Source organism: Molothrus aeneus, chromosome Z (assembly GCF_037042795.1).
Source record: "Molothrus aeneus isolate 106 chromosome Z, BPBGC_Maene_1.0, whole genome shotgun sequence".
NCBI lineage: Eukaryota > Metazoa > Chordata > Aves > Passeriformes > Icteridae > Molothrus > Molothrus aeneus.
Window position 1 is genome coordinate 2,777,536 of NC_089680.1, and position 22,897 is coordinate 2,800,432.

At 42.9% G+C, this 22,897-nt stretch overlaps 1 protein-coding gene across 2 annotated transcripts in view; it reads right to left on the reverse strand.

Annotated features, from left to right (window-relative positions):
- The window catches only part of SETBP1 (SET binding protein 1), a 269,840-nt gene that overhangs the window by 196,254 nt on the left and 50,689 nt on the right, over positions 1–22,897 (reverse strand). The window contains exon 3 of one of the 2 annotated variants that reach the window (XM_066568628.1): positions 22,066–22,149. The exons of the other annotated variant lie outside the window; for it this stretch is intronic. Within the exon in view, the coding sequence (XP_066424725.1) occupies positions 22,066–22,149 (84 nt within the window). The remainder of the gene's footprint in view (positions 1–22,065; positions 22,150–22,897) is intronic. 2 annotated transcript variants of the gene reach the window in all.

Consider the following 22,897-nt stretch of genomic DNA (forward strand, 5'->3'; position numbering starts at 1 on the left):
GTATTTCCAGCTGGTTAATGAACAAACACTCTGAAAGCTCCTCATGAGGTAGTCAAGATATTTTCCCTGAGAATAGCCAAAGCCTCACAATATCAAGAGCTGCCCTAACAAGTTCCTCCAAGGGTAAACTGAAACTAAGAGGTGATAAGGTCGATATTTTCCAGTGGTGTTGCTTAAAATATCCAGCAAAGTCAATAATAATAAAGACAACCACTAATTTGGATTACCGCATTGAGGTGTAACTACCTGACATGGAATTTTCATGTTTGAAAACACGGGCCTGAACCATTTGCTTGTGGTTAAATAGTGGTTAAGGAGCAGACCTGTACTGGTTTTAGGACCTGACCACTAAAAACAAGGTATGGAAAAGGCTGGAAAAGCAGTGTGGGCACAAGAACTTGCCCATCTAACTCCCTGAGAGGGAGAGCTGTTCCCTGGAAAAGGGCTGGGCTCTGTGTTAAAGTTAGTCAGAGAAGCATGAAAACTCCTCTGTGGTCCAGGTGCTCCCATCTGGCTCTGGAAAAGAGAAGTTGTCCCTTCTCACTGCCTCTGGAAGCACAAGTGCCAGCAGCTCAGCCGCTGACTTCTTTTACATTTGGACATGGATGACATTGAGTGGCGTATCTTTAACAGCTCTTGCTTTTCTAGTTAAGCATTAATGTTTAACGAGATCAGCCTGCAGTTGCTCGTTAGTGTGCACTGCTCCAGCTAATTAATACATCACTGGGAGAGCCAGTCTGGGAGAGAGAGAGCAAGTGCATTCCTGAGGCATTTCTCAGTCTTTAGAAAAGAAGGGGGAAGGAAAAAAAAAAAAAAAAAAAAGGAAATTTGGGCAAAGGAAATTTTGGCTCTTCAGAGAGGAGGAATGAAAGGAATTGAGCCTTCCAAATGCTTGTGCAGCAATGCTGAGCTGACTTTCTGTGAAGAGGATGTCTCTCACCACGCCACCATGCTCCTGATAAAAGATGAGTATGTAGTCCACAAGAAGCAGTGCTGGCAAGGCAGCTCGAGTGTCACAAAAAACACATCGGCCCTGACAGCCACACACATTTTCCAAGCAAGGAGAAATAAACAAACCATCTTCTCGTCCTCCTGCATCCCTGCTAACTTCTCTTACCAGCTCACCTCCCGCAATGGGGGTCACAGAGGGATCAGGAAATTCTTGTCAGCACCTGGCTTGAGGCTGCTCCATTGCGCTTGGTAGGGCTGATGCCTGCTCAGCAGGCAGGGGTTTTTAATTTTTTTTTTTTTTAGAAATCATATGAACTGCTGCTAATTCTCACAAATGCAATGGGTTTCCCATCAAATTTCCATTTATTGCATCCACAATCCCCTTGCCTGTGTCAGGCGATGATCTGTCAGCCTTGCTGCTGAAGATAACATCTTTAAAATGCAACTCCAGTACTTTCTACTATTTCAGAATCCTGCAGGAAAATTGAAAGACCCTTCTGTGCGTACCTCAATTCAAATGTCAGCACAATTTTCAAACCAGAGAAGTACATTTGGAGCTACTGGATGAAAAAAAATTTAAAAATCTGAGGTCAGTCTTACTTCAAATACTGTGTTAGAGACTTGTGTTCAGGGTTTTTTATAGCTATTTTAGAACGTGAGAATGGAAAATGTAATTTTCTCTTTCTGTAGGAAAAGACAGCTACATGGTGCAAGCCCTCTATTTGTATGTAATATGAAAGATCAGGTGGGGTCATCAGAACCACTGAGCAGAAAGTTAGGTTTTTAAACATTTGGTCTTGGGAGTGTTGGAAGGAAGCAGAGAAATGGGTCAATGTGTGTATTGCAGATTTAGGAAGAGGACCCAGCTTTTCAAAGGAATGTGTCTTGTAGTTGCTGACATGGAAGAAAGAGTTATTTGGTACTGAATCATACATGATTTAGGATTAAAAATCATAACTATATGTGAGCCACTACCAGCAGCATTATAATTGGTGTTGCTAATACTGCTAAATTCAAAGTGTTTGAGAATTGTGGATCAGGCTCCTTAAAATCTGAATTAAAATCAGGCAAATTAGATTCTATTTATGTGCCTTCTGAGTTTTGGGGACTTTATCATTTAAGCCTCACCACTCACATGATACTGATGTAGAGAAATAAAATTTAAAGAAAAAGCCGGAGGGGGGGGGGAAGGGGGGGAGAAAAATACAAACTGCTGCACACCTCATAGAATAACATTCCTAAAAATCACATGAGTTGGTTATGGAGGTCCCAAACAAAAACTCAGCCCCTGCAATCCAATTGTTCTTCCACCTCTGGATCCAGCTGAGTGCTAAGTGGAGAACATATGTAGGAAGTTAATATTCAAATGTTGATGCTTGGGAAAACTGAAATGAACAGGGAAAAGTAGGAACTTTGGCAGAGCAAGAATGGAAAGATTTTCACTGCTACATATTAAATGTGGAAAGCAAATGGAAACTGTGTTCCACCACCTTTTTCATTACTGGTTGAATGTTGGTGGATACAAAAGGAAAATTTGCTACTATCATTGGAGATGAAGAGAAGGAGGGAAGTGAGAGAGGAAGAGAGGTCCACATCTCCAATAGGGCACAGCTGGGAACAAAGTTAAATGGATTCTCCAGTACAAGAGACCCTCTTCACTTAAGCTCTGCTGTGAGCATCCTTTCCACAGCAGTAAGTAAAACACTGGTGAAGGAAAATTCTAACACTCATTGGACAACTACATTATTCAAGAGAAAAAATTAAGTTCACTCACTTTTAGTCTTAAATCTCATAGACAAAATCACTTATGTACATAGCTATGTTAATGCAAGCTTTGTTTTCAATAGCTACAAGGCCTGAGTTGTTGGAATAACTGGAATCTCTTATCATGATTGCTAATGGATTTCTCCTGGCACCAGTCTCTGAGATTAGGAAGTTCCTCTACTGCCTCTTATCAGACGAGGAACTCAGAGCCAAGCTCCAGGATGACTCAGCAAGGCTGGAGAGAAATAGAGTTCAAAATGATTTTCAGTGGGACAGCAAAGACCAGATTTAAGCAGGAAACAATTTGGCCCATCATCTTGGAAAGATAAGGAAAAGTGAAAATGAGTACGGAACAAATAACCTCATCATTGTTACAGAAAAACAGAAAGGGCCCCTGTTCAAGTGAGATGCCACTATACACAATTTGGAGAAATACAGGTCAAGAGACTTGGAGAAACTGAAAAATAGAAATAGTAATTTTGAGAAAATTACTATTTACTTGTAATGCCCAGCAACTACGTGTAACTTCTGCAACATCCAGATGGTGTTTACACAGGATTGGAATCAGAGACAACACCACTACTGCCATCAAATCCTGACTAATGGCCATATTCAGACACTGATAATTTCTGGCATTGCTGTACCTATCCATGGAGCCAGTGACTTTCTCTTCTGGCAATTGGTTGATAATGAATCAACAGTAACAGTATGAGTGCTGAACAAAGCACAAGAACTTTCATGTAATCCTAAAAACCAACAAATAAACAAACCAAAAAAATAAAAATACAGCGAGACAAATGGATAACTTTCCCACAAAATTCTTTCACAACAATGCTTCATCATCACTTGACATCATTGGAACATGCCCAAGGGAAAGACTAAACACACCCCCTGGAAGGACATCACTACAACCTGTGATTGTGTCTACCAATAGTGCAACACACAAAGTCTTCAAGTCCTCTGATGTCCTAAAATTGCAACTCTCTTGCTGCCTCCCCTACTAATTTGGGTTTTTCCCATGATATTGCTGTTGCTGGAATGATCATAGAATGATTAAGATTAGGCATTACTTTCTGCTCATGCTGACACAGCTCATTGTGCAGAGGGAACCATAAAATCATTCAGGTTGGAAAAGATCTCTAAGATCACTGAGCCCACTGTTAATCCAGCACTGGCAAGGCCACCACTAACCCATGTCCTCAAGTGCCACATCTACACAGTTTTTAAATCTCTCCAGGGGCTGGGCAGCCTGTGAGGGCAGGGCAAAGGTTTCAATGAAGAATTTTTTTCTAATATCTGACCTAACCCTCTCTTGTTGCATCTTGAGAACCTTTTTATTTTTGCCCTATCACTTGTTCCCTGGGAGAAGAACCCAATCCCCACCTGACTACCACCTCCTCTCAGGTTGAGAGCAATAAGCAATGAGCAACCCTGATCCTTCTTTTCTCCAGGATAAGGACAACTGGACTGCTACTGCTTCTCAGGGAAACTTTGTGCTAGGGAGGAGTGGAGGCAGAACCCTGGGTAGTGCCCAGCATGTGGGACCACTTCATCTCACAGTTTATCCTCACTTTTAAGGACTGGTGTGCAACAGCACACCTGGAACAAGATTTTTAAAGATGAAAAAGTAGGAATCCTCTTCCCAAATGATAAAAGCCAGCATGGTTTCAGCAGTGCACTGAAAATCCCCCTCCTCTGAAATGAACTCGGTGGGAGTCTGGCGTGCAGTAGGGGAGGCTTCAGCTCAAACACTGGGGGTTGCCACAGCCCAAACAATCAAATGAGAGACTTATCATAGGAAGTGACAGGCAACCTAAGCCTTAAGAGAGGTCATCAGCTCCATCTAAACACTTTCTTTGAAATATATCTGCAAGGGAATAAAAACAGGATGGCAAATGATTCAAGACTAAATACTCCAACATATCCTGCAATACCCTTTGCACTCTCTTTTTGACTCCAGGAAAAGCCAGGAAGCTGAGTAGCAGCCCCATTTCCGTTCCCTTTTCACCTCCCCTCAAGAAGAGTGACTTTTAACCTTATTATTTATATTACCCTTGCATCTGCAATTAGGCACTGCGCAAACACGCGATCTGAGGGAAGTACCTGCCCCAAGGAGCCCACAGATGGGCAGAGGCAGGGGAAGTTTGATAACCCCTCTCACTCCATGACACAGAGACAGCCAGTTGTGTTGGCCAGACCTCGGCTGGGTGGCACTGAGCCCCTCCTGCAGTGACATGGAGCAGACACCCATCCCTGCCCTCAAGATGCAACAAGAGAGGGTTAGGTCAGATATTAGAAAAAAATTCTTCACTGAAAACCTTTGCCCTGTCCTCACAGGCTGCCCAGCCCCTGGAGGGATTTAAAAACTGTGTAGATGTGGCACTTGAGGACATGGGTTAGTGGTGGCCTTGCCAGTGCTGGATTAACAGTGGGCTCAGTGATCTTAGAGATCTTTTCCAACCTGAATGATTTTATGGTTCCCTCTGCACAATGAGCTGTGTCAGCATGAGCAGAAAGTAATGCCTAATCTTAATCATTCTATGATCATTCCAGCAACAGCAATATCATGGGAAAAACCCAAATTAGTAGGGGAGGCAGCAAGAGAGTTGCGATTTTAGGACATCAGAGGACTTGAAGACTTTGTGTGTTGCACTATTGGTAGACACAATCACAGGTTGTAGTGATGTTCTTCCAGGGGTGTGTTTAGTCTTTCCCTTGGGCATGTTCCAATGATGTCAAGTGATGATGAAGCATTGTTGTGAAAGAATTTTGTGGGAAAGTTATCCATTTGTCTCGCTGTATTTTTATTTTTTTGGTTTGTTTATTTGTTGGTTTTTAGGATTACATGAAAGTTCTTGTGCTTTGTTCAGCACTCATACTGTTACTGTTGATTCATTATCAACCAATTGCCAGAAGAGAAAGTCACTGGCTCCATGGACAGGTACTGCATCCATCTGCCCTCCCGGGCGAGCGAGCTCAGGCACGGAGGGGTGAGCGCATCCTTCTGGCAGTGTCCCTTTCTTTCTGCGGGGGTGGATGCAATTAGCCAGAGTCCTTAGAGTGGCCTCCGTGCCTTTGTTAGAGGCATGAAGCCCATTCTGTGCGTGATGGGCTCTGCTCCATCAGGGTTTCACCAAGGCCAGCTGCTCAGTGGGGACTCGGGAAAGTGAAGACCGAATACAACTTGAGCAGCAGCTCTAAGATTTATTATTTTTTTTCACCCGCAATTCCAGTCTTTTTTATCTGTCCTCCAATTCCTCCCCTTGTAGGCATCCATCCTGGGGGCCCAGAGGCTGAGAACCTTTCATCCCTTTGCAGCTAGAAAGCAGAGAGATGTTTATTTTCTTCCTCTATTCTCAGACTTAATGAAAGCTTTTAAACCCAAATGGCTGGAGATTCACACCTCTTTCAGAGTATATCTGAATTCACTAAAAGCTCTTGGGTTTCCTGTCATCCTGTGAACATAAACAAAGTGCACAAACAGCCACACCTCCCCTTGGAAACTGAAAAGACCAGAGAGAGCTAAAACCAACATGGAAGACCTTTGGCTAAGAGGTTGAGTAACAAACACACGCACGTGTACACACACACACACACACCCCAAACCCCCCTCTACCTCGCTGGAGACTCAGTCCCTGCACTGGAATGTGTAATACAAGCACAACAGCTGCCTATAGCACTAATCTAAGGAAAAGGTCACGGAAAGGTATGTATCCAGCATTCGTTTTGAAATACTCTATAAGGAGAATGTGGTGAGGGGCTTTTTTTCTTTTCTAATGCCTCTAGCATACTTCTCCATGGCCTTTTCACATTAATGGAACCAAGAGAATCAAGCAGGGTTCCCTCTGGTATTAAAGATCACACTCTGAACTGGGCTACTTTTGAGTTCTTTTCAAGGAGGAGAGAAGGTATAAGTTGCTCTGGACAGAGAGTTGCTTAAATATTAAGCAGTGGAATGCAGTTGCAGTTTCTGCATGGGAAGGATAGTGGTGGTCTTGAATGAGTAACAGATGAATTTTTTTTTATGTTTTGAAGTCAAAAGAAACTTGCTAATGGATTTGAGTGACAAGGAAAAAAATGGAAATTTTAAAATTACATTCAAGGAAAAAAATCTAGATTGGTGCTGTACATGGGTAGCCTTCTCTATGGACACTGCCTCACTCTGAATTCTTCTCAAAAAAGAGAAGAATTCTCTACAGGACAAAACCCTCTACCAATAAGATTAGAATGTAGTTTTTCTCTTCTTTAATTTCTTTAGGAATGTGAAAGGAAAATAGTAATCTTTGTAACTCATGTATTGATAGCAAAATGTTTAACATTGCAACCCTAAGAAGAAAAGAGTAAATTCACAGGAATAACTCAGAGAATTGGCCTAAAAAGGATTCTTTCTCCACCCCTACTATTATTATTTTTTGGTGGAAGATTATTTTTCTAATAGGATTAACATTACCCTCTTGGCTTCTGTGCAAATGGGCGAGTTCACCTTGCCATAAGCTGTTTTAGTGTGAACAGAGAAAAGAGAGTTCTCAAGTCCTTGAAGTATTTTTTAAGAAGTCTCCTGATGGCCTATTCTTCCAACAAAAGAAGACATATTCATTCATTCATTCATATTGACTTATGATGGAAAGATTCTCAGTAAAGGCTGTCTCAGATCCTACCAGTGAAACTTCAAGGAAAAGGTCTTGGAAGAACTTCATGGACTACAAAGCTTTTGCCATGTTATACTCGAGGCCCAACACTGCTAAAAACTGCTCAGATGGGTTAGCTAAACCTCCCTCTTCATTCTTCCTGCTTGGCAAACCTGTCCCACTTATTTTCACTCCTGTCCTATTGTTGGGGGTGATGCCTTTACATAACCGAGCTCTGCCTGAAAAAGTCTCCATTTGGTGCTGACAGAAACACAGAGGAATCCTTCAGGATAAAAGGTAAGAAAAGCAACCTATTCCATCAAGCTAAAGAGCAGTTCTTCCAGAGGAGGCAGGCCATTTGCATGCCATTTGGGTTCACTGGGAGGGAGGCCTTCCTTTTTCTTCCATTCCTGCCTCCCAGTCCATGAGTGACCATGGGGCTGAAGAGGAGAGTCTACATTACACTCCAAATGCATTAAGGATCCCAGCACATTGCTACAGGCCATCAGAATAAACCTGGCTGTGCTTTGAAGTCTGTAAACTGATTCCTAGATAACTGCTCAGAGTTTCTCCCCTCCCCATGCCCCAAACAGCTTTTCATTTGATGTTCTGGCACAGAGCTAATCTGAGAAAGGATCAGAAACTCGAAGCTATTGACAGTAGTGACAGGAGTGTCTCAGTGTGACAGCTGATTGAGCCCCTCTCACATTTCACTGACAAACTCAATTGCTCCAGTAAATCGAGTGAAAGTCAATACAGGCATCTCCTCCTCAAGCTCTGGGTACATCCCCCCTCCCTGATCCTTCCTGGGGGCCCCTTGTTGCTGCCAGCACTTGTTGGACCCATCTGAGAGCTCATCCCTGTGTGGAGACAGGGACCTGCAACTCAGGTTTGGGGTTTTGAGGGCAGCAATGCAGGGCTTGCCCTACTGATATAAAGCCTGGTTTGTCTTACTTCTCCCCCTTCACCCATTTTCCTTTTTTTTTTGTTGTTGTTTTTTAATAGAGACCTCTCCTGGAAAACAGAGTTTCATCCTACGTCCTCAACTCAGACAGCCAGGCAATGTTGGAGGGGCAGGAGAGTGTGGTCTGCACATCCAGCCCTCCCCAAGCAATGCCCATATGGCAGTGCACATTGGGGTTAAAAACAGGAAATACAGGTCTGTCTCTGCTGCCTTTTTCTGCTGTAAATCAGCAATTAAAGCCAGCTGCGAGGAGTAAAATCTTATAAAGGTAGAGGAGGTGGGAGAAGAGGCTCAAGCCTCTTGCAGATGGCAACCTCGTGTTAGTCCTGAGTAACCAGGCAATTAAATCAGTGACTTAACAGGCTTTTTCCACACTTTAATTGTGAAGCAGGGGTGTCTGTGGCCCAGAGCAAGCAAACCACAAAGCAGACTTAGCAACACGCATGGGGAACCTGAATTTTCACAGAATAAGGCACGGGGAGACAGGGTACATGGTGAAGAACATATGCAGGCTACTGTTTGCAAATGGAAATCAAATAGGCTGACATTACCAATAATGAAGTGTGAGGCTGGCGTGGTTTCTCTCTCAGATTTCAGCACGGTTTATTTTTATAGAGGCAGCTTCCTCGTGCAAAGTGTTGGCAAACAGGCTGCTGGCAGGGAGGTGGGGAGAGGGGCACAGGACAGACAAGGCTTCTTGGGGAGGACACAGGACATTCCCCACCTGCTGGGGTGGAGCACTGAGCAGCAGAGATGGAGCTCCCAGAGGAAAAAAGTGGCATTTCTTAGACACAAATGGCCTAGATACTGATCTTGGTTGGTGAGAGGAGCAAGGGAAGATGAAGGAGCAGGAGGAGGAGAAAGTAAAATGGTGCTGAGCAGGTATCAGGTGCTGAGAGGGCAAGGGTTAAACATGACAAGCTCGAAGGTAGAGCTGGGCAAACAAAATAACAGGCTCTTTGTTGCATGAAGTCATATGAACGAGTAACCCAAGGCACCCCTAACTAAATATACTCCCCTGTCTCCAGGTTATTAGAGCAAGCACATCAAGCTTTGCCTCTACTTACCCCATCCAGCAAACAGCTGAGGACACAAAAGCTACACTGCCCCGCCTGCCTTAAAAAGAAATCAACTCGAGCATTACCACACCTCCATCCCAGAGCTGTGCTCTGGTGCCAGGATCAACACACAGATGGTTCTGCCTGCCCTGCTCCCACCACTGCACCCTGGCAGCTCAGCACCCTGCAGCCAGAGCATCCTGCAGGCTTCCCTGCCTCCTGGCTCTGCATGGACACATGTTCTCCCAACCAAATGACCTCATCTGGACTGGATTGAGCCTTCCAAGTCAAAATAAATAGAGCACATAGGAACTGGCAGTCATTTTCAAAGGTTTAAATTGGGTCCTTCTCAATTTTCACTCAGCACTTTATACATTTTTTTTCTGCTATGAAATTGGGGGTATTTTGTATTCCCTGCTCCAATACATATTTTATAAACCTGCCTCTTATGCAGTTAATATTTTGGTTCCAAAGTTAACTGGTTAAAACACATATTAATAGGTTTGGCATGGAAAAAAAAAAAAGAAAAAGAAGAAAAAAAGGCAGGTGAAAGAAATGCTGGGGGAAGAAAAATAGCAGTTGTGTTTGGAATGGCTCTGGAGCCAAGACAGCAAACCTGGCCTTTTTAATGGGACCACCCAAGTGAGAAGCTTAAGCTCTTACTCACGTGTGTTATGTTCACTGCAGTGTAATTCAAAGTCCAGAGGGGAGTTAGAAAAAGTAGTAATGGGGTTTATTAAGGGCTTAGCAGATGAGACAAAGTGCTGGGCTCCCAGCAAAGGCCATTCCCAAATTTGCCAGCAGAATATAATGTGATCTCAAGTCTGGTTCACCAAACACAGGAGCAGGAAGACTGTGCTGCTGGGGCAACCTGCCACCGACTGCCTGGACTTTGCATAAGCCAACCATGGTTCAGCAGCTTCTCCTGAATATACGTGTTGGGATTTTTCCAAAGGTAAAATCGCCTCCTCTAAACACATTTCTGAGATCCAAACCAAAGAAAATCCCAACAAACCCCAGCACCCCTTCTGAAGGCCTCTAAACAGAACATCATTTAAGGTTGTGGTATTTTGTCCAAACAACAACCTATACAGGAATCCTAATTATTTAAAAATAATTACTTAATTCAGCACCAAACCTTTATGTGCTATGAATTGTTCCGTTGGGTTGGCTGAGTCAGGTCTAAGGTTCATTTCCAGGTCATAATTAAAAATATTAACAGCAAGGGAAATGTTTGTGATGTTAAGTGCCAAGATAAGAGAAACTAAGAAGTAATAAAGGAAAGAAAAGTTTAGAGAGCCACTTTAAAAAGAGAAGTAGATGGAGATAGGACGGAGCTCCCAGCAATGGCAAAGCTGGGTTCTTAGATTACTTGCTCCTATTGCTTTCTCCAGCCCAGCTGAAACACTCCCATCAGCAAAATCCTGTCATTAGATTTAGTGATGGCATCTCCAAGGATAGAGCAACAGTCATGTGCAGGACTGGCTGTATCAGTATCCCTGGGATTACACTGTTTGTACCCTTGCCTCTAGGAAAGAGGATGACTGATGTACAACAGTAGAGGAAGGAGGAGGGAGACTATTGGGAGGGGCAGGAGATGGCAAAATCTGGTGCCCAACATGAAACATTTAAGCCCTAAACTTCTGGGGGATATGATCCTACCCTGCCGTGTTGCTATTTTTTTGCCACAGAATTAAAAAGAAGGACTTTTTCCTGGTGTCACTGCAGGCCACAGAGGATAAATCCCAATGACAGGGCTTAAGTTATGAATATGGGGAATTAGAGATGAGAAGCAAAGCAGCTTATAATGACTCTGCCTTTTGCTCTTTGGATTGCAAGCTTCAGTATTGATTTTGAAATGCCCTGTCTTCATCCTAACAGCTTCTTGAAAATGCAGCTTGAGAGTTTCTTCACCTTGCAGCCTCTTCAGCGTGATTTGATAATGATAAAAAGAGAACACAAAAGCTTTTGCATCAGGTATTATGATATTCATTCATTCCTTTGTTTTCTAAGCACAACCACTGATCTGCTGAGAGGGTCTTGAGAGAGAGATTTCAATTAAATGAGGATAGCCAGCGTTCAACTCAGAGCCTTTATTCCCAACAGTGCCAGTGCAGGATGCCTTGACAACACCTCCTTCAGTCAGTCACCTAAAGTCCAGCCACAGGAGTGCCCTGCAAAAATCCTGCAACAGCTCCAACCTTGCTGCACCAGGTAACACAAAGTTTGTGGAAAGTGGTTACCACCTCCTTGTCACCTTGTTCACAAAGATATTTAGGCAGACTCAGGATGGACTGAGGACTCACACAAGTCTTGCCCCACAACACTACAGACAACACAGGTATCCATATCCTTTTGTATTCCCCTGACCAACACATGGCATGGTAAAAGATGGAGCAGCTCAGAGGGTACTGAAGAGCACATAGGGTTGGCAAAGTTAATTTCATCATCTATTCTGACCCCACATTTGAGGTGAGGCAAGCACATCTCCCACTCAGTTGCAAAACATTTTGAGCTCTTTTTAAAGTGCTTAACCTCTACTACCAAAGTAGCCAAGATGGGCATCTTTGGTGGCACAAAACACCGGGCTGCATCCCTCATAGCTTTTTCCTTTTGCTCTCAGTGTTGTGCAGGTGGGATCTAACTGGTTCCAAAAAGGGAGTGAAATAACTTCTCTGTCAAATAATTCACCTCCTTGGAGAGATAAGGCTGAGAAGGAAAACTAAGGTGAAATAACTTGGCTGAGTTTGCACAGGAGATCAGTGCTGGAGAATGAGAGTCAATTTCCTGGCCTCCCACTCCAATACTCAGCTGCTAGATTGATCCTGCTGTCTTCCAAAAATGAACTTCACTACTCAAGGACAGACAGTGAGGTTTCCTGTGGATTTTCACTTTCCTCTCTGTGTTTTTCCTCAACAAAAGAAAAGCCATTAATATTCAATCATTCCTGCATGTAAGATGCAGTTGCTAAAATGGTTTTGCACTTAACAGCCTCCAGTTGTAGACTAAATTGATGACACTTAAAACATGCCCAGGAGCCATAGCAGAATGATCCTATTACAGCAGTGCCTTAGTAATGTTGTGTTAGTTAAGGTTATGTTGGCTGGTTCTGAGGGTTTATAACCCAGCTGTGAATATATTCTCCAGGCTGGGACCAGTTGCCAAGGGGATTTATTCCTGCAGCGAATCATATGGCCTTTTGGGTTGGTTTTTTTTTTTCTTTTCTAGCTACTTTAGATCACAATTTTGTCTGTTTCTTTTTAAGATACAACATAAAAAGAAAAAGAATAAAACATCCCTCTGTCATGAGGCTAGTAGGAGCTGTACTATATTGCAAGCTAGAGTTAACCTACCTCAGGCAATCCCTACCCCATGCCAATATCCAAGTACTCCCCAGCCTTTAACATGAAGGATATCAGTGCTGCTTTCACTGCTTTTTTTATAAGAGAGCTGAGGTTTTCCAGGAATTAAATCACGATTGGTTGTGTGGGAAACCTCAGTGACAGACTGAGCATCTCTGAAGGGTGAGCCAACTCCATAGGCACTAAACCTCCTCTTTTTCCACCTGCTTTAAAGACTTTCAAACTACAGCTTGAATGATTTCTCCCCTGCACGAGGGATTTTTTTTTTCTTCTACAAAGAAAATTTTGGTTACAGTTCTATTTGACAGAGCTTTCTGAGTGGTTTCCAGGAGGTAATGTTTTAAAAACTGATTTGGCCTATAAAAGGAGACTTAAAACCCAAGGCACACACATACCTACTGTCACTTACCAAGCCAGACTTGTGTGCAAGAACAAGAAAGCCATGAAGTGAGATATAGTAGGGAGTAAAAGGACATAAGGAACAAAGGCCTATTTGGATGGAGCAATTCAAAATGTTCCTCTCACCGTGGTCAACCCAACAGCAGAACAAGCTCCCCAAGAGCTGGAGCTGATGGAAAATTTAACTGAATACATTTTCCATCTATAACCAGTGTCAGAACCAAATATTTGCTGAATGCAGAGCAAACATATTGGGTACAATTCCAGACAGATGACCTGCTGAAATACAGGACCTGAATTTCATCGTGTTGACATTGACTCTGGTAGTATGTCAGTGAAAGGAGGGTGCAACCTGCCACCATTCTGCTGGGGTTGCATTTTGCACCCATGCTGACTGAGACAGGCGTGAAGTGCTCCACAAAGCTTCGAGCACCACACTCCATCCAACAAGGCAGGTCCTGCTCTCCATCTGCCACCCTCCACAAAGCCCTTGCACTTCCCTTGCACCTCACAGCTCTCAGCAGCTCTGAGAGGGCCGCTCAGTTTGCACCAGCCTCAGAGGAGATGGGATCTGGATTCACGTGGCATCTGTCATCTGAACGGTGGCTGACTGAGGATGACCCTGCCGTGGTGCCTTCACATGCTGGCATCTGCTAAGGGGAAATGGCAACAGGGCAGAGTGGGAAAGGCAGCAGAGGTGGGGCTGCTCAGCCTGGAGAAGAGGAAGTTGTGTGGAGACCTCATAGCAACATTCCAGTATGTGAGGGGGGCCCAGGGGGAGGCTGGACAGGGGGTCTTCTGCAGTGATAGGACAAGGAGTAAAGGGTACAAATCGTAATACAAGAAATTTAGGTTAGATATCAGGAAGAAAATTTTTACTGTGAGACACTGGCACAGATTTCCCGGGGAGGTTGTGGATGCCCCAATCCTGGCAGTTCTCAAAGCCAGGCTGGATAAGACCTTGAGCAACCTGGTCTGGTGGGAGGTAACCCTGCCCATGGCAGGGAGAGGTTGGGAGTAGATGGTCTCTAAGATCCATTCCAACCCCTCAACATTCCATGATTCTGTGATTCCATGAGAGGCAGCCAGAATATCAGAGAATAATGAGGAAAATGGTCCTTCTTATATAATTATCAAATGGACAAGTCCAAATCTTCACCCAGGCCTTTTCCTCATCCATCTGCGTGTTGTTCCTGCCTTGGCTGAGTCTCCTGACAGCAGGTAAGCTGCTAAGGCAGAGGGTATAGGATCTTTCCATCTTCATCCATGCAGAGAGATCAGTGAAAACAACAAAACAGTTATTAATTCTCCCTGGGATTTTAAAGCCTAAGTTCCACAAGACACATTTTCTTCAGCTGCTTTAGCTCTCATTTAACATGCTGTTTGCCTTTGAGGGGTCCAAATGGCCCTTTCAAATTCAGCATTTGAGGCCAGGGATGACAAGTGATAAAAATAATATTTTTCATGTTACCAACACTTTTCATTCAGAAGGCTCTCAAATTGGTTTTAGAAATAGTATGGCTTCCCTTCATCCAGCACCAAAATGAACCTGCCTCCAAGGTGGAACAAAGGACCCATCAGTGCAAGGTGGCAGTACACAGCAATTTAGGGCAGGAAGTCCAGAATTATATGCCCCACTGAAGGCAGAGGGTCAAGTAAAGTTGGCTGAAAGCACATCCTGAATAAGAGCCTGGACAAAACATCATCACCAGCTCCAGCTCAGGAGGGAAAGTGCAATGGGATCATCACTCACTAGAGAAGGTCAGAGCCCCAATCTTTACGTCTTGAACTGGGGCAGGGCACTGTGTTAATGCTCACATTCAGAAGTGCCTCAAAAGAAAAGGAAAAAAGGCAATTTGCTGACTGCACTTCTGAAGCCTTTGCTGCAACAAAAAGAAAGGGCACTATGAGTTTTTTGGTCTCCCTTTTCCGGTAGAAAGGAAAGGTTCTATTGAACTTCAGTCTACACTGTGCTACACTTTACAGGAAGCCCAACCCACTCTGAAATTAATATGAACAGTAAGAGGAGGCCATAAGGCGGAAAACTCTTGAAGTGAGTACAAGACTATTCATAAAATGAGTGAGAAAAGGAAATAGGTGATTATAAAAGGTCATTAGAAATGTCAGCTTACAAATGGCATTGTGTGAAGGGAGGTGTAACCCACTGCAAGACCTACCACAGTTGAACTTGCAGAGGACACCCATAACTTCAATCTCTTTTGTTCAGAGGTTTACATTTAGGAAATTTCTTTCATAATACTATCACTTCAAAACTTACATAAATCCAAAGAATGGGGACTAATCCATACAGCTTCCATTCCCAACAGATGAATGAAACTAAAAAACTTTCCCAGCCACCAGGAATTCAGATGCTCAGCAGCAGATCCAGCAATTACCTGGACACAGCTGCTGGATGAAATTGGGAGGTCCTGAGAAAAGGCATGTGGGGCATCTGTTGTTCAAACACCTCCTGCCCCCAGCCAGATCCCATTGAGAGGATTCCAGCTTTTATAAAACATTTCAGAGATTAAATTTTCTGCAGCATTTTGGTTCACCAAGTGAAACTTCTTTCCCCTTAGAGCACCACCAGCAGCAAGCGAATGGATAAGTGAAGGTGATCCATCTGGCTAAATACAACACCTGAATCATGGGAGGCTGAAACACTCTGACGTGGCAGGAAGAACAAGATGCACAAGTATTACATGAGTATTTTGAACACTAAAAATTTAATTGGTTAGATAAGCATAATGACAGAGGTATAAGGGTTGCTTTTAACAGGCACCAGATCCAAAAGGGATGTGTTTATCAGTGGTGCTATATATAACACTTCTATGAGTTCTCAGTAACTGGAACACTTTCCTACAGTTCCAAGTTCTTTGTATGATCTTCTACCCTGCTTCATTATATCAGCAAAGTATTTTTAAGAGCCCTTTACTGCCCAGATACCACAGACATTTAACAGTCTCTCTTTAAATTTTACTTCTTGTTTTAGGTCTTTATAACCTGTGCAGAATCCAATGATTTTCCAAGCAGAGATTCAAACTCTGACATAAATGTGGGCACAGGAGATGGTGGACAGCACACACTCACTCCTACAATTCTCTTCTCCTGCTTCATTCCACCCATGTAATTCCAAGTTAGCCAATGCTTGCACTTATTTTTATTACTCTTATTTCTTTTAGCTGAGAGAAACATTAACTGAGGGGGTGTGATCCAGATTTGCTCAGATGAAGTACAGGAGCCTTTGCACTCCTTCATTTCATGCCTCAGTGCATTTCTTGCTAACAAGTGGAAGAAATGCAAGGGAGAGCCAGCAAGGTTAAGGCAGATTCTCCAAAATTTGGTCTCCGTCCTCTCCTATGCCCTCGGCAGATATAACAGTGCTGGCTGCCAAAGGAACTTAGCCCTGACACAATTCAGCCCAGGACAGTTAGCTATTTAAAGAGGAGGGTTTATTTTACACACTTTTCACCCTCCTCCTCTACAACCTCCTCCCCTGTTTTTTTAAGATGTGAAATTATCAGTAGCCCTGAACATGTAAAATTTCACAGCAGCTTACCAGACAGTTTGTATTGGTGCCTTCATCTTTGCTGTTACTTTTATTCTTCTATAAATTCCTTCAACCATTAAACAGTGTTATTCCCACAACAATTTTGGCAAAGATCAAAATAACGTGGCAGGTTTGCTCCAATTTTCTACTGCTACCAGACAGGTAATGAAGAGCTAGATGGAGACAAAAGATGTTTTCCTTTCCTTTTCTGTCCTAAAGGATTTTGCCCCGGAATTCCACATAGTCAGTGAGAACATTTTAGAAAGTAATTAAGGTAGACTTTGTGGGGTGAGAAGGTTGTGGAGATTGGTTTCAGCCCAGTACTTAAGTCATTGTGCTTTTGCTGAAACAATGACAACATCAATGGATAGTACAGCCTCACCTTTTTAAAATTAACCTGAAACTGCTAGGGAAATAATTATGAATAAACTACTACCAGAATAATTATGAATTAAAATACTGTTTACTCTCAGTAGACCTCTGGTGACTGAAAGCTCTGTTCTGACATATATATATATATATATATATATATATATATATATATATATACATACATACATACGATTCTGCAAACCCCAGTCCAGTGACTAGGAGAGAGAAGTTTGACTTCTCACAACTGTTTTTTGCACAAGCTGAACATGCCTCACCTCAACAGTGCAGTGTTTTCTTCAAGAAATACAGAAATCCTCAGAAAGGGGGCTTGATTTAGGCTCTGCTTGGTGCCACTGAAGTCCCAGGGAGCTAAGCTCTTGGTTAGTCTCACCAGCTCTTGAATCCTGCTGCAACCAGGATCTTAAAATGGATCTTAAAATCCTATCCTTGCGAGGACTGCACATGCATTAGATTGTATTGAAATCTACTTTGGTTTGAAAAGAAGAACAAATTAGTAGACAAATAAAAAAAGTCTGAGAGAGATTATTTAATCCCTAACACTGAGTTCAACCTTTGGAAAGAGTCAAAATCTCGTGAGGCTTCAGGGGAAAGGAGGACACTCAGATGAGGCCGAAGCAGCCCACAGGGGAAGCTGCCTATTTCATTTCTGGAACATGGGCCATGTGCATCTATTTTTAGCTTTGAACTGAGTTCCTCTGCCTCCTGCCAGAAGTCCTGAGCCCTGTGCTGGTGCAACGAAAGCAGTGGCTCAGCCATTCTCTAATAGCTTTTACTTCTTAATAAAGAGCAGCACTTAGGCAAAGGATGAGGTTACTGTCGGAGGGGTCATGATTAATAATGATTAATCTGATCCTTGCCAACATGAACTGGATCCACCATTCACTAAATAATTACTCTGCAGCATGGATACCATTTCCAGAGGAGGCACATGTTTGTCATATTAAAACCAAGACCAAATACAGGGAAGGAAAAGGGGATCTGACTTCTCAGTAACACTTGATCTCACAGGAACCACCGTAAAAGTTAAGCAAAGGGAGGGGGGGAAAGAAGGAAAAAAACCCCCTACAACAACAACTGAAAATCAAAGTATAAAAGCAGTTAAACACTGATGAGTCACCCACCTTCTTTCGGGAGAAGCAATGGAAAGCAAATAAAACTAAACCCTCAGAAGGGAAAGCTGCACGTGCTGAGGATATGGTGCACTCTGCTACTTCTGGCTCATAACCTTATGCATAACTCTAATATGCACATTATTTGCCCACCCACACATTTCCCTCCTGTTCTTAAATTACATTTTTGTTTTCCTCAGAAAGCACACAAATGAAATTGCTCCCTGGGAAACATCTTTCCTTCTTTATGTTAGTACGCTACTTGGCACAAAGAAATTCTAGTCCAGGACTGTCATTCTTAAACAACAATGCCTCTAAAATAATAAGAAACATTATAACTTTATAACATTATGGGGAAGCATAAGCTAATGGAAATCTAATAAGCACTCCAAAGGGCATATATGAGCCTTACAATTATAGCAGGATGCTTGTGGTGCAGAGACTTGGTTCTGGGCCTCAGAGCATGGATAAATTTTACTCCCACAAAGCACACAAACAACAAGCAATGGTGCCAAAGGCAGACAAGGATATGGGGGTTTTGCTTGCAAGAGGTGACCTTACCTGGGGACACCTCTCCATCATCTTGCTTCACTGGCCCAAAGCTTCCTCAAGACCATCCATAGGGGATGCTACTCGAGTTTTTCAGTGCACTCAGCTCTATTCCCTTTGAGGTTTTCAAAGCTTTGGTGGGATTTATATTGCACTGCTTACCCTACCACAGGGCTTGATTTGGACTGGGAGGCCACAACACAGACCACCAGTCCCTCTCCTTGGCTGGTGCAAATCCAACAGGAAGGTTGGGTTCCTTGTGCCTGTTGTGAAATCCCAGCCCTGTGTAAGCCCATTTGGACTTCTGCCCTTGACAGGTCCAGGTTTTACACACTGGTGACTTGCAACATGGAAAATACCATGCAGATAGTTGGTGTCTTTGCCAAACTCAGGGAAGCAGGGCGCAGGTCAAGAGGTGCCATTGCTTTTAGAGGCATCCTGGAGAACCACAGAATCACAGAATGTTCTGAGTTGAAAAACTCCCACTAAGGTCATCAAGTGCAACTCTTAGCCCTGCACAGACAATCCCACCCTGTGCATCCCTGAGAGCATTGTCCAAACCCTCCTGGGTCTCTGGCAGCCTCAGGGCTGTGCCCATTCCCTGGGGAGCCTGGGCAGTGCCAGCACCCTCTGTGGGAAGAGCCTTTTCCTGATATCCAACCTAAATCTCCTCTGGTTCAGCTTCATGCTGCTTTCTCAAGTCCTGTCTGCTCACAAGAGTGAAGAGATCAGTGTCTGCCCCTCCTCTTCCTCTCACAAAGAAGTTTTAACTACAATGAGGTCTCCCCTAAGTCTCCTCCAGGCTGAAGTAGGAAATGTTGGTAAATTAAATCCGTGGCAATGAGGCTATGATTTGGTTCAGCTGGGGCAGTGTGTTTAGGATTTTTTTGCCAGTTTCCAAATTCACTTGAAGTAATGAAAGAAAAATCAGCTCTTTGCAAAACACCACCTCTCATAAATTTCAGCTGAAAAGTAGTTGGTGACTTTAAAACCAAGCCTTTAAATAGCTAATGGTATAAAAGCCACATACCTATTTATGCATACATTCATGCAAATGAAAACTAAGTTGCATTTTCACAAAACTTTACAGACCCCCAGAGTGAAACACAAAGCAATGCAGGGGATAAAAAAAAAAAGGTCCCAACAACAATAACAATAATGAAGGTAAATCTTTAAAATCTGAGACAGAGTGCAGGAGGTAGGGGTAGAGCTCTGCAAACAAAACTAAATCCAGTGCACTGTTTTTCCCCTTCACAAAGTGAAACAAGCTGTTCCTAAAAAAATGCTTCCTTGGTTTTCTGGCAATTAGTGTCCTGGAGGATTAGCCTACAATCATCAGCAAGTGTTTGCCTTTCCCAGCCAATGTCACCATAGAAGTCTGTGTTTATCTACAAGGCCCAGGGGACAATTTATAAGCTGAGCTGAGGTCCTGCATTCACAGACAAATCTTCCACACTGCCACCCACCCTCCTGTACTAGCTTCCTCCCCATCTACCTCCTATCCCCTGAACTATAGACAGGACCCTGCCAGGAGCATGAAGAATGAGCTTTGCAGCCTCTGAAGCAAGCACTTGCCCAACAGTTTATGTTGATACAGCAAATAAAGAAGTACTGATATATATGATCAACACATCATCAGGCATCAAAAATTAGATTTCAGGAAGTAACTGAATGCAAAAAATATTTTATCACTGTTCCAGAAACCATCAAGGAGAATGGGATATTTTTTCCCCCTCTGAAAACTGTTGCCTACACTCTAATTAAAATATTGCCATTTGTGAGTTTGAGGTCTACTACCAAGGGTTTGCTAGAGATAGTGCTTTGTAAAACCTCTCTGCAACTAAAATCTTCCAACTTTATTTCTAATCAATGCTACCAGTGCTTTAACAGTGTTCATGTCCCCTTAAAGTAATTCAACCAGAGTACATCAAAATACAAAAGAGTAAGATTAGTAAGAGTGCTTATTTCTAAATTAATTTTCCCCTGATGTGTTAGAACCTCAAAATGAGAATATTAAGCTTGCATTTGAGAGAATGGGAAGATAGTCTTTTAAAGAAAAGTAATATGAATCCTTGATGGTAAACTGATGATACAGCTCATGACAATTTATTTCTTAATTTGAAAATTCTAATAAAAGCACCAAAGCAAAACAAAGCAAATCAATGAAAGACTTAGTTCTAGAAAGAATTCATAAGTGTGACCAACAGTCCTCACAACAGGGAATACTGCAGAACAGGTATATTGATGGATGGATAGGTTTATAAATAAGATAGATCTGTTCTCAAATCTCAAACATTAACAAGACAAGGCTTTGAGACACTATTATTAATTAAAGTTGATGAACATGCCTGTTGAAGGTGAAAACCACTTTTCTCCCTGAGAATTCATCTCTTTTCCTTTCAGGAAACTATCAGGAGTTTCTGGACCTTCATGGACACAGTTTGAATCTGCCCCAGGTCTAAACCCAGTCACAGGTTGTCCTCAAGATACATTAGGGAGCAAAGTTATTTGGTAATTGAGACCAGCTGCTTCACTCTGCCACATTTAACATTGGGTGACCTGATTTTATAAAATGTTTATACTCAAACCAAATTTTGTTTCATCTTTGGAAAAAATGATCTCCAGATTCAAACTCATCTTTAGCTATGAAGACAGGGGGCCATAAGGACTAAAAAAATATTGTCAGGGATGAACTTGGCTAGTCTGAATAAGTGCCAAGTGGTAGGGGGAAGGAAGAGACCACCAGCTGGCTGTTATTCCAAGCACAGTCCATCTCACTTGCAATTACTGAACCCTACCAGTGATCCCATCAATGTCAATTTGACCAATTTTAGAATAAGGGGCCATTCATTCCAAGTAATGAATATTGAAACCTGGCCATCGGTTTGTGAACAAATGTCATGAGGAACCCCAATAAAGAATGTCCTTGTGATGGTGTCACTTCGGAACAAAAGCATGCAATGAACTACCACCCATCCAGGCAGCTACAGTAGGAGACCAAAGGTTGCATGCATTTAGCCAGCAAGGAAAAGCAATATTCTTTAAGAGAGGCATTGCCTGGAGTGGATTCTTATAAAGAAACAGAATTCATGAATAAATAAACCAGATGGGAATAAGCCAGGCTAGGGAATTAACATCTCCTAGTGCAATGAATCCTCAACCTTGCTTGAGGGTTTTTCTACAAGTAACAAACACAAAAACATTAATGTTGTACCATTGTCAATCATGCCAAGGACTCTGTTTGTGTCCAGGAATTCTGATATGCAACAACGCAGATCAAATCCACCAGATGTTAAGACATTCTCAGATTTCACCAGTTAAGGTACATATTGACTGACCTGATCTGAGTCTTTCACTTGAGAATTTTTCCCTTTTCTGCAACCACAACTCATAAGCAGTTTTGAATCTCCAATGACTTTTCCCTATAAGAGATAAGGAAGGAAAAACATCAGCACAATCTGAACCACTGAAGACCAAGAGGGCTTGTATTTGTGATCAGGAGCAGGGGAAGAAAGGGCAGTCTGTGGACTCTTCCTGTACTGCTGGGAAGTTGACTTTCACAGAGGGGGAGCTGCCAATCTGCCAAGAAGACTTCCCCAAAGGATAATATCCCAACATTAGGGAAGTCACACAGAGGCAGAAGGAAGGCAAGGTGTGTGGAAAGCAACACTGGGAAAGGAAAGCTGAAAAGAAACATGTTATTTTAACCCATGGTTTTTATACACTTGCATGAACAGGGACATGTCTAGCATACTCACCCAAATACCAAACAGCAGTGACTTGAGAAAAAGCTCATACACTACTTCTTCTGTTCACCTTTACCAAATTAATGCCTACTTGCTTCTAATGTGCCCAGATTTGGTGAAATAAAGTCGTCAGGAGAGACTTGCTCCCAGTAGAACATGGGGTCCACATCACCCCTGGTAAACCCATGCCAGGAATCCAAGGTCACCTAACGCTGCTGGTGCAGACTCTGCAATGTCTGTGACATAGACTCACAGAATGTTTGGATTGGAAGGGACCTTAGTGATCACCCTGTTCCACCTCCTCCCGTGGGCAGGGACATATTCCCCTCAACCAAGTTGCTCGAAGCTCTGTCCAGTCTGGTCTTGGATACTTCCAGGGATTGATGCTCAAACCAACAGAGATTTGCAAAGACACAGAGTCCAC